The 17058-nt window shown below is 39.3% G+C and overlaps 1 protein-coding gene across 1 annotated transcript in view; it reads right to left on the reverse strand.

The window, feature by feature from the left end:
* The window catches only part of SLC25A12 (solute carrier family 25 member 12), a 51356-nt gene extending 34529 nt beyond the window's left edge, over window positions 1-16827 (reverse strand). Inside the window, exons 1-4 of the mRNA XM_053470758.1 lie at window positions 16687-16827; window positions 15872-15919; window positions 2012-2154; window positions 1041-1156 (exon numbers count right to left, since the gene is read on the reverse strand). Of these exons, the coding sequence (XP_053326733.1) occupies window positions 1041-1156; window positions 2012-2154; window positions 15872-15919; window positions 16687-16698 (319 nt within the window). The 5' untranslated portion in view covers window positions 16699-16827. The remainder of the gene's footprint in view (window positions 1-1040; window positions 1157-2011; window positions 2155-15871; window positions 15920-16686) is intronic.
* Window positions 16828-17058: the final 231 nt, after the last annotated feature.

Raw genomic sequence — 17058 nt, forward strand, 5'->3', positions numbered from 1 at the left:
CAAGGTAAATGTAGTTCGAGAAAGATTAAGCTACAAATATGCAATATTCAGGTCAAATGTCCCAGGTGCCCATCCTAAAAAAAGGGTGTTGGAATTCTTTGCAAATCGTACTTTTCAAACTTTTACTATAGAGTCAATTTGTTTCTAAGGGATAATGAACGCTGGTGGAATTTGTGTAGTAACAGAGACAAAAGCTGTAGTTGCAATAAACTATATCAAAATGATTAAAAACAACTACAAATCTGTCTCCCTTGCTGATCTTTACATTAAGAATTTCATGCTGCCCCACTATAGGACTAATAGTACTAATCCATTAATCCATTAAGAAAAACAACAAGCTATTATTGCTTGCGAGTGACAATTAAGGGTCGGCAGCAAGAATTGGCTAAATGTTGCTTAATTAAATTTCGAGGAAGTTTCGAGTTTGGATATTCAAACAGTGTTACAGATCATAGTTCCAATTCTGCATAAGCTACAGAAATGTTAAGTGCTGCATAGTAGGTGGAATAGCGCTGTTAATTCCGTTCCACGTTGCATTGTGATAACGTTCCTGCAAGGGTTCATTTCTATTTTTTGCACTTAGCTTCTGGGCACGTTCTCAGCTTGCTATAATACTAGTCTAGAAACCCTTGATGTTGTAGATAGTACTGAGGTGTTACACAGAGGAGCCAGGTGGTATAGAACATGGTATTGGAAGAGGGGCCTACAGAGTAAAATCACTGGGTTTGCTCAAATAAGCCGAGATGCTTTTTTTATTCTTTCTATAGCTCTGTGTCATTACCCAGCACCCAGTCTGCCGCGCATGCTGCTCGTTTCAATTAAGTATGTACCAGTGGAGTCCAATCCTCCTCTTCGGTTTCACCCACTCACCACCCCAATTTAGGTGGAGATCCGTCAATAAAAGCGATACAACTACCTCGATCATTCCGATAACAATACAAGCAAAAGTACCTATGCATTTTATCAATGTCTTTAGGGTACACGCCAACTAACCTTTTCCATTTGTAATTCATGTAATTAAATTGTTCATTCATTCTTACCGAATGTCACTTCTGCAGTGCCGCTCTTATCAAACAACTGATAAGCCACAATGAACATTGCATCGGGGGCACACAGCACCGACTCGAATGCCAAAAACTCTTGGAAGGAGATCAGCCTGAGGATAACAGAATAAATACTTTGTGAAAAGAACCGGGAGAGGGAATATTCAGCAGTGGCCTTCATTTAACAAAGAGGCACATTCTGTAAACATTTGCCGTATTATTATCTAACCAGCAATCTTTGCAGGTTGCACTAGTGCACATTTGACTTAATGCGCACAGTAATGTGTTATCTTGTGTTAAGCCCCGGATGTGTTGACAGAGTTTTAAGCAGATGGAGTTCGGTCTAGAAGCAGCAGTAGTCGCTAAAAGGGTAATGTTCTCCTCAGGTATCATGCCCTTGTTATTTCCTTTTAACATTTTGTTAGCAACGCTATCTAATGGGATTTCGGAAACCTGAAACGTTAACTACTGGCAACTGTGCCAACATACATATACATACATTAAAAAAACAACTCTTTTAAAGCCCCCCCAAGATGAGTATTTAGATCATGTAGAGTTGAATTACCCGGCCAACCTATGCCATTACCTCGAGGCCCTCAGAAATGTATTGGGATATATAAATGGTGAGCGAAACCCTTTCCGTGTCAGAAAGATGCTTCCAAACGAATGTGAGTTCAAAATATACACCTCCACAGATACCAAAAGCAGATTCATACATAACATCCTGATTCTTCATATCAAAACTATCATTGTGACAAACCCAGGCTGACATCATGTTTGAGCAGAATAATACAGAAAGTGTGGCACAAGGAGCGTTATGCAGCATCGAGGGCCTTCTTCAGCCCCTGCTCATGTCTAAAAAAACATTTAGGTTCCACTGCATATCAAAGGTAAACTTATATGATTTTCCGCCACATTAAAAAGGTTAGAAAACACGGACCTAGGGCACCATGATGTAACGCTCTTACCCATCTTTGGTCTGGTCAGCGACTCCCCCCAGCAGCTCAACAGTCTTGGGGTTATAGTTGGGTTCGGCGTGCAGGCCAAGGTATTTCTGCACAAAGTCACTTGGGGTCATGTAATGTTCTCCATCTTTTTCTACGCTGGCGTACTGTGTATCAGAAAACAGAACAAGAAACACAAAGGTAACGATTAAAGAAAGTTTTACAATTACAATGCCAACATTTTGTTGCTTCATTGACCAATCTTTCTTACGTTGTTGGACGCCATTCATGTGTCCTCATATAAAGTGTCACTTGCCTATTCAGTCAAACTACGACATGCTAATGAGGTAAGGAAAGGGATGCTGATTTGGCAGCCTAGCAAAACTATAGAAACCTTACAGACTGTGAGGTGAGAGTATGGTATATTTGCATCTAGGCCCACCATACCAACCCCATATCCCATACATGGGCACTCTAAGAGTTAACATAAGACATCATTTTGATTGAAAGATGATAAGATGTTTGATAAGATGGATTCTGCTACTACCTAGCAGAAATGTTATATTGCCAGGACATCATCTTTATCTCAGGGTTCTTAATACAATCTTCATCCCATTACCCACTAACATTTTCCCCAAAACTTAAATCCCCTTTTCTGCTGGCAGTGTGAGAGTTGTTTCTTTTTGGATTTTGCTCTTTGATTCTGGTCTACCAAACCCAGCTTGTGCCATGACGCCAAACTCATCTCCAATTCCTGCGCTCAATCTTTACCTGCCCTTTGACCCAATATTTCTTCCTCTGGTGCTCCACAGGAAAAACCCCCAAACCACCAAGAACTTGAGTGAAAAGAAGGTTATCTGCTAATGTACAGGAGTAGCAATCCTTGGGTCCATCTCAGGAAGAGAATAGAACAGATATTTACAATGCCATGCTACAAATTCCAAATTTGTACACGGCTAAGCCAGAACCCACAAGCGTTACGAGTCTCCCACTCAAAAGCTGGAATTGCTAAGACAATAAACGGCCTTCTTTCTGTGCAGAAAGTTTGTAAAGCACACATCTGCCATAGCCCTGCCTAGAATGGAGACGTTATTATCTTGGAAACCCACAACAATTTTACACCACCAAAAAAAAACATATGCTATATTTTAAAAAGCTCTACTACACATATTTGATTCAGCATTGGAATGTTCCTGCTATCAATAATTATAAACTAGCAAGGAAAGGCATAACGTGATTCAACATGGGAACAGTCTTCTCAGAATCATTTGGCTACGCTCTGGAATGTAAATTGTTAACCAAGTTAACATTAGTAAGTACCCATCAAGGGCTTGGAAGGAAAAACTAAAGGCGCCACAGTGTAGGTGGGCAGGAGGGGGAAATGCAATAAAGATAGGATGATACAGAATGATACAATGAGGACCATATTGAGCCATGGAATGCTATGTATAATCCTCTCTCATATGGGTTAGTTTAAGTATGAGAACTAAAGTTGTTAATCTTGCACAGTTATCATGTTGAGGTCGGTGGAGGATATTTCTGTGTTAAGCAATAAGCAATTTAACTGCTGTCACAATGTGTCTCCTGAAGAGAATAGTTTATATCTGTTTTTATGCTAGAGGGTAAATGATGACAAAGACGACCATGTAAGAAACAAATGTGGAGGCCTGTATGTGAGGATCACCAGTTATTGAACAATGAAAAAGAAAAAGTAAGCAAACCCTTTGGAATTACCAGCATTCATGTAGAAATTTCTATTATATAATCTTTATCTTAGTTACAATAATGAGCAAACACAATCTGTTTAACACAAATTATCGTATTGTTCGTGTCCATATTGAATACATCATTCAAAAATTCACAGTGTGGATTGGAAAAAGTATGTGACCCCCTAGGCTAATCACTTCAACAAAAGCTAATTGTAGTCAGGAGTTAGTAAATCTGGTGGTGTGTTAGAGTATTTTTCACATAAAAAAATATATTCAAAATATAAGTCAACACAACAACAAATGCTCATTAGAAGTTGGGTGATGCAGCAGGACAATGACCCTAAACACCAAAATAAATCAACTACAGAATGGTTTAAAAAAAAGAAAATCCGCCTTCTGGAGTGGGCCAGACCTTAGCCCGTTAGAGATGCTGTGGAATGACCTCACACCAGACATCCTGGGAATATAGCTGAGCTATAAGTTATGTAAGGAAGAATGGTCTAAAATTCCTCCTGAATGTTGTGCAGATCGGATCTGCAGCTGCCGGAAGCACTTGTTTGAGGTTATTGTTGCTAAAGGAGGTTCAATGAGTTATTAAATCCGAGAGTTCACTTACTTTTTCCATCAGCACTGTGAATGTTGCGTGTATGCTAATAGGTATGATTGCTCCTTCAATAATACAAATATCACCAATAGGTCTTACCTATACTTCTTCAGCCAGGTTAGAAACATTTACTTCGTATGGTGTAAGCTTGGGTGTATGTTTTGTTCTTTTTATTTAACAAATAATATAACAAAAATGTATAAACAGCAAAAACCCCAGCAAAAACGTAAACATTACTTTACTACATAGACCACAAATAAGAATATCTCAAATCAAGAACACACAAAAATATACATCCATCAGCTTCTTAGCTGAAGGCAGCTTGTGTAACCCAGCGTGTTTTGAAGGCTGCTGACATTAATTCAACATGAGCACAAGTCACAAGGCTTACTGCGTGACACCGCAGAGAAAAGAGGGATATCTTCCAGTTTGGGATCCCACAGAGGGGTATTTAACCTTTCAAAGGCCAAAGAGGCCAAAAACATGTTGCAAAGGAAAATGTCTTTCTAGCACTGAAAGGGTAAGGGCACTTTGAGCTTAAAGCAGGTATTGGGTTTCTGTAGTGAGTGATAGGATTTGATCACTTTTGTCCCGTCACTCTTTTGGATACGGCTAAGTTATTCATGACAGTGAATGGCATTGCTCCTTAAACCAGAAACCTTGTAAGATTCATAGAAACTGAACGCTGTGATTGCCAGGGTACTTTCAGCAGCCGAACCTCTTCAAATTCAGTATGACTGTTTCTAATTCATTCACAACACACAAGGGAGGCTCAGCTTACATGTTAATTTGAAAAGCAAACATTTTGCCTTTCATTTTGATGCTGACTTCAAGTAAGTGACAGGAGTTGGATCAGGCTTGCAAGAGACACTTCTAGTTACAGTTCTCCATTCAGGACACAGAAACACAAGTATACACTACCGTCATCATTAAACCTACACAACACCAATTTCTTCTGAGCAAAAAAAATCCTAAAATATCTTTCTTCAATTAATAACATCACAAAAATGTTTAAGAAGCACTTTTGGTTTCTATGGGAACAGCCCATCAGCGCCTGCTTATGTGTCACCTGAGAAAAACTACGAATAATGTAAAATTTTATGTGGATAAAGAATTATTTCTGAGAAGGGGTTGGGCATTCAACAGTACTAGGAATAATGTGTCTAATGTAGAGTTTAGTTATAAAGTGCTTAATTCCCCCAAGTAGCTGAAACGTTGTCTTTAATTGCTGGATCTTAAGAGAGTTGCAAACACATTAATTTAGTGAATACCTTAACTTTGAGCAGTCAGACTTTGATCCCACTGGGATTCAGTAAACAGGCCTCTGATGTGATTTTTCATAGAGTATAATGGATTCAGGATGAGCACCCACTAAAATAAGACATCATATGTGTGTGTGTCCTGAGGATAGATCCAATCTGCATTAGATGATGTGACGGAGTGATGTGATGTGACAGCTCAAATACCAATATGAAAAGCAGATGTGGCATCAAGAGTTAGGACCTCAAAGATATCTCAAAGCTCTATTCATTTGCTCCGTTTTGCTACATCTAGATACATTAAAACACACACACATCTTCAGAAGTTCTTCAAAGAAACATTTTGATGACTGTTTCACTTTAACCACCTTGATCAGTTCCCGACAAAGAGACCGCAGAAATAGATATCATGTCGTTTGACATGTCCCTACGGAAACTTATTGCACTTAGCTATGATTTCTGAAGGCAAAATGGACACACACGCATTGCTGCATGTTTTGCCAGAGTCTGTAGCCCTTACTTGCTGGGGTTACTGTGTGCCTTATTAATGAGGGAAGTGGAAGGCGATAGCTAGGGGCCCGATACGATAGACTGGCGGAAGCCACCTACATGTAAAAGAAGGATACAGAACATTTAGAACCATAGTGCTTGTGTTATGACCTCAACTGAACTAGTAAGGAACCAGCAGCTTTGGAAGCCATTTACTATTTTCACCAGAACCTTAAAAACTTTTCCGCACATTCTTGGCCTATAAGAACTACAAGCATAACAGTCCTGAAAATACCCATTATGTATCCCACACATGAACTGTGACAATTCTGTCCTACTGCTTGTATTCCATATATTTCTGATCTCCCAGACTCAGGGTTCTAACTACTTGGCAAAGTATCTTCTGAAAACTAATCGTTCATTGTTACAGGATGAGCATCCTATGTTCCTTAAGACTTCAAAGCCATTAACTCACTAAAGACCTGTCCATTTGGAAATCAGATTACAGGGACAGCAGTTTGCCACAACTCAACAGGAATATGGAGTCTGGGGTCCCCAAACCAAGCATTTTCCCCCCACAGAGGAGCAAAGACAGATTAGCTCAACTTCCCATCGGGCAAACTAACCGTTTTCTACTAACAAGCAAGTTTAACTAATAGAGATTTGACCCTATACAATTTTATAAAATACGCACAGAACATTATATAATTGTAAATACTTTGTATCTATACATTTTCACAAGTCCTTTCCACGCTTAGGTTCTAAGGGGAAAAAAAAGAAAGAAAATCAATGGAATACATAGTGAGAGCGAGCTGTAAAGAGCAACTGGAGAAAAACACTGGAAGTGGAGAAAGCTGAAATCTGTACATTTAGTAACAGGGCGCCCTCAGAAATCTTTTGCTTCATGGCTGGGCACCCATTTCCTTCCCGTCAGCCAAACATGTCCATCCCACTGCCCTATCTATTGCTCCACTCATCACACCACGTTAATACCCTCCGATAAGATCCAACCACAGCCCTCTCTGTGTGTCGTACCCACCTCTGGTGTTTATTGCCAAAAAGCTCTATTCTGGTTTTATCTGACCATAGAACTCGATCCCATTTGAAGTTCCAGTAGTGTCTGGAAAACTGAAGACGATTGGGTTTGTTTTTGGATGAAAGTGGAGGCTATTTTCGTGGTGAAGTAGGTGATGTCAGATTGTAGTTTTGGAGACTTTCTGACCCCAAGACTCAACTAACTCTCTGCAATTCTTCATTTTGCTGCGAATCACAGCTATATTCCAATGTGATGAATGACTAAGGGTATTTTGTCTATGTGTTACCTAGTATTTATACCGCTGTGAAACAAGAAGTCACAGAGGAACATCTTCCTGTTCCTGGGCACCCAGGGTGTAAAATATCAATGGAAATAAATATATTTCTCTTATATGAATTCATAGGGGTGTCAATAATGGTGGCATGCATATATTTAACTATTTTGGGGGAGAAACCTGTATTTATTGTGGATTTTTTGTGGGACTACAGTTACTCACACTTTTACATGTTCACTCTCTCTTACGCTCTCTAGATGAGCGGTTTGCGGTCTCAAAGATTTTCCCCTTTCTATCTATGCAAGGTCAGCTGGGACAGGCCATAGAATGTCTTGCTATCATATGTCTTGGGCATAAATAAAACTTCACACACTGTAAGTCAGCTCCCTTACGCAAACTAGTGTTGATTTTCTTTGCTCTGCCATAATCACGAGCAGCGACAAAGGTCTTCACATTTAATTATGGAACGATAAAATAATATCTTAACAATAACTGAATACAACGATTAAAAAAAATAATAATACATTTCTAGGTCAAGCACACATATATTACACATATATTACAGTGTATCTTGCAGGAGTTAATATCCTGATGAGAATGCACGCTGTACAAGGACACAGTGTACCAGAGACAAGAAAGTAACCGCTTTTTAAACGGCTCTCCTAAGACATGAAGCCAAATTTAGGCTGGAATGTGTGGCCTTTAACAGCTCCGTATGAGATGACCTCCACTCTGTTCAAGATGTGGCTTTCTGTAAAGCTGCTTACACAATAAACAATAATTGGTGCTTTTAGCTCCAAACGTGCAGTAGCAATGAATAAAGTAAATGATTATTTTTGGGGTATATAGTCTTCACACTAGCTTCTTGCAACTCCTCAAGAAGAAATTTTGCACAGGTCAATCTGTGTCTAATTTTGTTTGCACGGGAGTCAAAGTCTCATATTCTCTCTCTTTGGAAGACTTTGAATTACTTTGTAATTAAACAGAACACAGCTGACTGTCTTCAGTCATTCAGAGATATGTTTGTGCTTTACAATTACTTGACTTAAACAAGAAAAAAAATGACCCTTGCCAGGTCTTGACCTCTGCTGACCTCTGACCCACATATCTTACTACACAGAGGATGCGAAATTGAGGGTTTTCTCACTAAATAATTTCTTTGTTCTCCAAAAAGTTTATTATCTTTTCATCCAATAATATTATATAACTTGTTATCACTAATTTATACAGCGCCAACAATTTCCGCAGCACTTCTTATGGTCCATACACTAAAAGAGTCTGACACAACTCGAAGTAACAGACTGACGAGCTGTTATGTTAAGTAAAGAGGGTCCTGTTCACAAGCTTACAATCCAGAGGTCGGAAATAATGTGGGGGCATCCTTAAACTAAAATATCTAAAATACAAGTCGTAAGTGTCTTAGGACATGACCACTATTGGCTCCAAGTTAAATTTCAATACCTGCCAACTAAGCACCAATCCCGTAAAATGATGGAGGGTTCCGTCACAATGACTCCGACTTCAATCTAGTGAACAGAATAGGGACATCAAGCCATCTGCTGTAGGGCTCAATTTGCCTTCATTGCAAAGATGGCTAAACATTTTCAAGAATGGAAAAACCTGGTGGATAACTGGAAAAATATTCTGTCATTGGGGTCTATTCACCAAAGAGGGGGTTTGCAGAATAGTTTAACATGGGAAGTAATAGATTTAACAATGTGGTTTGTCCTGTACGACTTCCCAACATACATCGGGGGGGGGGGGAAGCTGGGTAGCGTGTTCTGATTTCAGGAACATTTCTGTTCTTTTCAAGTATCTAAAAGTCAGGACAACAGCTTTATTGTACGCTGTGTACAGTCCCGAGGCAGCCTTCTTTTGTGGACACTTTCCGCGTGCTTTTATTTTCTTACATGTATGTTTAGGATGAGTTGCTGACTACAAAAAAACTTACAATTGTTTAAATTGAACTATGGATCGGGGACAAAAGCTAACAGCACTGTTCTGTATATCTGCTTTTATGTCATCGAAATACCGCAGCTTCAACTATTCAGAGATCTGAAAACACGGCTCATGGAGTTTTCACACCAATTGATATCATTCATCTCAGTTTATTATTGGTAATAATATTATAAAGCTAAATCTAAAGATCCTATGAAATGAATGCATGAGAGCTTAACATGAACCAAGATCTAATAATGTCCCTCAGCTAAATAGTATTACATATATATATATATATATATATATATATATATATATATACATACATACATACACACAAAACAACACTATTCCCAAGTACACAAATATTGCAAATGTGAACATCTTAGACTTGGATTCTTAATCAGCTATAAATCCTAATGTGTCAATGTTGTTGGATTAGAGTTTGCTTCCAAATTTAGCTGCTGTAGTTGGAAGAATAAAACGGTTGAGTAGCTTATTTGTCATACAAGAGGAAATTTCAATAGTTATATACCGTATGTGACTTAATGTACTTCGAAATTGTCCACTAAGGTCGGGGACTGATCTGTATAATCCAGAGCCAAATCAAGACTGGCTTTCATTTTATTTTATTTATTTATTGGTCTTCTATAATAAGTTATCTGGTTTAAAGGTAGGGTCAGCGCTATAAGACCACCAGGGCGCTACCAGGAAAGTCCCAGCTTGGGCCCCTCATCATGTGCCAAGAGAAGCTATGACGTTCTGGAGCAAAGTGCTAATTTGGAGTAATCAACGAATTCCATGGTTTCTAGGGCAATATTTCTGAATTTAGAACTTAATGCCAGAACGGATCCAGTCTTTTAGTAGTATTTTACTCTTGGTCTTCTTTTACGCCATAACAAACGCCTGGTTCAGGGCTAGCCCTACAGATATATTCAACCTAGATACCTCATAACTACAGAGTTAACATTATGTATAACTCTACATATATAGGATATATTTATTATACCTTTTAAAAGCGTCAGTAATGCTTCATCATCTTGCTGATAAATGTAAACTGTTTTCATGAAGTACCCACTTAGTATTAACTGTATGTTTGGTGCCAATTATATGTTTGACATTGTACTCAATACAGAAAATTGGTTAACCCCTTAAGGACAATTGGCGGCCCCTAAACCCATTGAAAACAATGCATTTTGAGCCCGTACATGTACGGGCTTTGTCATTAAGGGGTTAAAGAAACTAATTTGTAGAGATACAGTATGTTTAAAAGAACACATAACCTACAACATACATTAAAATCAAACTAAACACTTAAAGTTTTGCTGAAAATGCTGATTTTTTTTTTAACGAGTTCCTTTTAAACAAAGGTTGTTATTACAGCAAAAAAATATAAGACTGATTAGTTTTATTAAATAATATATATTTGTAATTATATTTATATATAAGGGATTTATGCAGCATCTGTCTACCGCTGGCCACAGGCATTCAAAAATGATCTCTCCAGGTTAACCAGATCTTCGTTATAAGTAACGAGTATTAAGTCATCCAATGGAAACGTTGAAAAGGCAAGCATTTACTAAATTTCACAAGACATTTGCTGTAAATATCTCTCATTTATGGTCCATTTACTCAAATGTCACGAGCATTCTCAGCCATTCACTTAAGTGGACAGTGCGTCTTAAATACCGGGTAGCCATGTGTTTAACATTTGAGCCACGGGGAAGCAAAAGTCACTCACCTTTCCTGCATTCCAAATGGAATAAAATAAATGTTACAAAATGAATGCAAATCATTATATTTAAGACGTCGTTAAACAGCTGAACAACAAGCAAATTCAATTTTTTCCTGGATTAAATGGAAAAATCCAGAGAAATGATAAAACATTTAGTATGAGTGCATTACGAGTACTTAACACAAATAGGATTTATTATTCCAAAGGCTTCCACGTACTTCTAAGCCTAACACTGAGAACTTTCCCATCCCAAAAAAGAGATCAAGAAGAATAGGTGCGATGCTGAGCTGATGGGACGTACAGACAGACAAACAAACAAACTGGCAACACGGCGACTATTTAATTATAGCGTGTCCATTATTTCAACGCCATGATGGGGATGCCAATTATAACGGTAACCGAGATTCACAACATTGGAGCAACTTTATAAGAAATATATTACATGTTTTGTGACGGATTGACAGGTAGCAATCTGTTCCCATAGAATACATGATTGAGGAATTGGTTGTCTGATTCAGTCTTGCTGTAGCCTTTCACATGTACTACGGAACTGCGTGCAAGAAAATCTGTTTTAATCCCAAGGATATATATTTATATTTTTATTAAATGTCCAAAGATTGAATACTTTGTGTGCACCGCAGATAATAATCACATGACTTGGCAATTCTTCTCTCCATTTTCCCGGAACTCATACCCCTAACAACAAATATATTTGTTGGTTTGGGATTTTTTTTGGTGTAAAGATCTTTTATTTTTGTTGCATGTGACCTCTTTATTTTTCCGCTATATAATTTAATGCACAGCTTCATCTGTAGACACCAAGTCACAGCCGACACATTTGGTCCACCAGGCAACAAAAGCGTTTCAACAGGACAGAGCTGAAAACGACTTTCCATACAAGCATCCAGCAGGTACCTACACACCATAACACTGTGTTACCATGGATACACGGGGAAATCATTATTATGACTCAGCCAGATGCCAACATACTCCACAGTGTAGTACAACGAGCCTGTGCCAGCCTGAGCATGTACTGGAGGGGCAGTGAAAGCCCTCTGTGCCTTGACCTTTTTAGAATCGCATTTAACAACTGAAAGATGCAGAAAGAACATAAAAGCAATAGTTGAAGGTATAACTTCACAAAATCCTTCAATTCCATGGCTGCGCTTCCAGAATGGTTTACAATCTGAGGAGGACATAAACAGCTCTGTCACTTTCATGGGGGTCTAACAAGTGCCCCCAAGTGCATCTGCAAAATGCACTTCCACTGATTGTAATGGGGGTCCATAGCTCAAGCTGATTGGCTGCAGAGCAAAACATAGACCCTGGAGGGGACGGTGCACTGCAGCTTCTCCTAAAGACAGGAGAAGATTTTGTTTTGTCTTTCTTTGTACAGGTAGAAAATGCATATTTAGATATTTGCACAGTTTTTGGTGATGCTTCATGAGGGAAGTTTTTCCTTTAATAAATCTATTTAATGATCCAAAAGTGTACCACGGTATGATGAAATACAATGAAAATCATAAGCTTTAGATACTTTTAATAAATGCATTTTAATGATGCTAAAAGCCGAGTTGGTAACAATTCCTCTTTAAACATCATTCTGTCTGAAGCTAATCTGAAGTTTTCTTATTTCAGATATTTTCATATTAATGACCATTTGAAGTGTGGTCCTCTTGGTATAGCACTCATAAGATTGCAACAGCTGCAGTTTCATGTTGATAAATGTAAAATAACGAGCTTGGGATGTAAAAAAAACAAATACAAACAACATAATTGGGGCACTGTGCTGTCAGCAACAACATAAGAGAGGGACTTGGGAGTATTATATAATATTAGTATAATATTATTTCTGAGGCCTTACAGGTAAGTAGGTAAAGCAACAAAGCATGGGCAAAAAGTGGTAGAGGCAGATATAGTGAGGGAATTTAAATATAAAATAGGCAGGCTGAATGTTTCTTATCTGCTGTTTATTTTTAAGTTTAACCTATGAAATCTCCTTCAATCTTTCAGTTGCTATAGTAACAATCAACACATTTTGTGTCTGAATCCTTAGAGATTTTGCAACTTTGAAACAAACTAGTGAAATATCTGGCTGTCAGGGCGTGTAACTGAAGTCAAGTATCATGATCAGTCATCACCTTCATTTTCTCTCAAACATCTCATGCTGTGGAAGTTTTTATCTCATGAACACAATGCTGGCTTAAGACAGACGAACTGAGATCATTGGGTACAAACTGTAAAAAAAAATGATGTTATGAAGGAAAATGCCCATTAACTGTTTAACGAGATTAAAATACAACTCCTTCTGAAAGTTACCAGGAATGATTTCATGGAGAATGATTTTGCTTTATAAATGCAGTGACATAAAGCATACCCACAGAATACAGCGCTGTGTGTCCATTAGACCAAATTCCAAAACTGTCCTACATAGCGTTTCCAGACACCTTAAAGAATCCAGGTGCGCTCTACGTGCAGAATTATCTGCTCTACTGGGATGAGCGATGTAGACAGAGTCTTTGCGCTTAGATATAATATTTTCACGGTGATGTTTGACGTGTGCAAGGTATGCATAGAGTACACTGTCTTATATGTGTCCAAACATAACATGGTACATTGAAAGCCAACGCTAGTAAGACACACATGAAGTGTGTAACAAGACGTGTCCAGCTTTGTCCAAGTCCTCTCATTCACTATTCACTAGGCTTGTATACTCTAGGGTGTGATATTTTATTGGGCTGTCCTGACTTGATATTCTCTGTATAGTTGACCTCTTGCTCATCGTGATCATTTACCCATGACCTTGTTTATGACATTGTGTCCTCTATGTTGGATATGTATTCAAATGCAGCTATTCCAGACCTTGCTTTGTCTATCTAGTGCCTTGTACCATCACAGCCGTATACTTCTACCTCCTGATCTCAAGGGATCACCACTGACACACTCCAAATTACACAGACACTTTAAGAAGTCTGTAAATTCCAGTGAGTATGTTACATTAAGATGTTTAATGGGCTTTAATTTTATCACAACAACAAATGTATATTGGCACAAGTGGTTGCTCGGTTATATACCAGCATCAGCGTTCCAAGTGGACCATCCAACTGTCCAAGAGGACCTGTCAAAGACGGCAGATTTTTGGGCTGGGGACAAGCTTGCCGTCCTGCTAAATCTGCTAATCGTTATACCCCCTTGGGTTTAGCCCTTGCTACCAATTCCTCACTAGTGATCCTGCTAATCTGGTTGAATTTATAGCAGCCTAGTAAAGAAAGTGGGAAAAGTTTGACATTTTGACGTCAAGCGATCAGCTGGCAGTAACTTGCCAACTGCCCTAACGTGCCGCATTTCAGACAGTCGCAAACTCTGCATTTTATGCACCAACCATTATAAGCTTACCGGAAAGCACAAATTATTAAGGGTTTTTACATACATTAATAGCTTAATCTGGCACGTGTGTTTCCATCGAAAGTTTTAAAGACCCAAAATGATAGATTCACTCATTTTTCTCAGTTTTCAGGTTAATACCTGAGAGTATGTGTCTTTTTTTAACTGATGAATATGACCAAATCTCATAAATCAGGAATGGCTGATCACCCCTTACAAACAGCAGACCCTGTGTGTAATAAAAATAGCATTGTCTCTGTGTTGCAGAGTTCTTTTAAATCACTGTTTATTTACTCCACGGTATCGCAGAGTAAACAGTTTATTACATATTTCCTTGTGTCGAAAAACTGCGCTGCATAGCAACCCACATTGTGTAACGAAACATGGCTGCGTTGCTAGGGCTTATGGTCTTTATACTTGTTTATACTTGTTTAATGCAGGCAGTTGATTGAGCCGGAACCCAGACTGGGGCAAGAGCCCCCCGGACCCTGACTATGGATACCCATCATTACATGAACTAAGAAATCTGTAGGTATCTAGCGATGAAGACGATAACACTAAATACAGAGATCCCAAATAATGAGCTGAATGTCGTGATGCTCTGAACATTTCTATAATTTGATTTTACTCTTGATTTTCTGATTCCGACACATCTGTTATGCATTCTGTCAACTAAATGGATCATAACAATATGGAATAACGTTTTTGGAAGCACATCACATATATGTATATATATAAGGGTAGATATGCAAATAAATGAAGGATCTCTCTTGCTCGGTTTTAGATGGGACCCTAATCAAGGATTGAACATGAATACATGCACAAAAGTTCAGGTAAGCACAGGGCAGATTCACTGCATGTTTCAGGGTTGAGAGAAGAAGCGGTGATAGCCCCATCCAACATGGCCAACCCATGATCCACCCACGTCCCATCTGTGACCCACCTGCAATGCCTTTTTGTACATACTTTGTACATGTATTGGCCCCGGGAGGACAGACATGTCATTCATTTAAGTATTCACTATGCACCATTCCATTGGCTAGTCTAAAACTTGACATTCATTTAAAAGTATCCTCCAGGTTGTATAAAATAGTTTACTAAAAAATGAATGTCAATGTAACACTGAACCAAGAAATACTAACAAATAAAGTCCTTTTTACCAGTGATCTTGTGACATCATCTGCGCACACTCACACACTTTATACATTTATTTTGTACCCTTGGCAGTGTCACACACAGTTTGCTTTTGGTCCTCTAGTTATTTATCTCTTTATCTTAACTGGTCTCCAAAAGCAAAGCAAATAGAGTTCACATCAAACATTTCAACAGACCCAGTTATGCTATCCAGCAATTCATTTTAAAACCACGATTAGCAGATTATGCGTGCAAGAACCACACATTTTGATCAGGAACCTTTTTTCACAACACAGATTACGATATTTTAAACAGATCTTACCTGTAGAAATATAGCCTTTAACTCGCCGGGATCGGCTCTTTTCGTGTACTAGAATTAAACAAGAATAACATTTTTTTTAAAGAAGTCTGTTTTTTCCTCCCCATTTTTACAGCCTTATTAAATGCAGTCCCCTTGGGGTAATTATTTTAGAGTCAAATGACAAGCTAGTTCTGAAAACAATTACCATGAGTTATTTGCAGCTCCATTTAAAGGGGTAGCTCTTTAAGCTTAAATTCCAATATACTCCCAAAATATCATTAGCATTTTGCTGAATCACAAGCAGATCTTAGCGCTGCGACCAGAAGCAAATGGCTCGATCTCCAACTGCGGAGCTTCCCTAACAGAGACGAACTGGACTTGCAGACAGGGGTTCTTTCACATCCAAACCTTTAAAGCCCTTAAAGGGACCCGATCGTGTCACTTCTGGGCTGTCAGATCCTGCCAAACAATGCATCGCCACGGAGAATGGGCAGAACATGTGATTGTGACACGTATCTGCACATGCAATGTATATACATATATATATATGTACATATATATATATATATATGTATGTATCTCACAGCAGTAAACAGTGGGTTAATGGCAGGCTGGACAATCACAGCAGCGCACAGCAGCAGGGCCCGGGTGATACACAGTATATCAGACACACACACAGTGCAGCGATCTGCAGCCTCTCCACCCCCCGGCTCCTCCGGCACAAGCCATGCACTCAGCCTGAGGATGCCCCTGACTCCCAGCGGCTCGGGTAAAGGTAAAGCGGCTACAGAGTATGGAGACGGTCTTATGCAATAGCAGCAGCTAGTTAGAGTCACCTTGACCGCCATGCTGAGGCTGTGATGTCAGAGCTCGTAGAAGGCGCGCTCCCTCCCCGGTACGCGCGCTCTATGCTAATGATCCGGGAGAAGCGCTCTGCACACCCAGGCTGGGGTCTGTGTCTTGTCCTGCGCCCAGGGGCTGTCACTGTGTCACTACGGGGGGCTGACACTGTCTCCCTACATGGGCTGTCACTGTCTCCCTACATGGGATGTCACTGTGTCACTACATGGGGCGTCACTGTCTCCCTACGGGGTCTGTCACTGTGTCCTTATGGGGGCTGTCACTTTGTGTCTACATGGGGTGTCACTGTCTCCCTACATGGGGTGTCGCTGTCTCCCTACATGGGTTGTCACTGTCTCTCTACATGG

Source organism: Spea bombifrons, chromosome 7, assembly GCF_027358695.1.
Source record: "Spea bombifrons isolate aSpeBom1 chromosome 7, aSpeBom1.2.pri, whole genome shotgun sequence".
In the NCBI taxonomy this organism is placed as follows: domain Eukaryota; kingdom Metazoa; phylum Chordata; class Amphibia; order Anura; family Pelobatidae; genus Spea; species Spea bombifrons.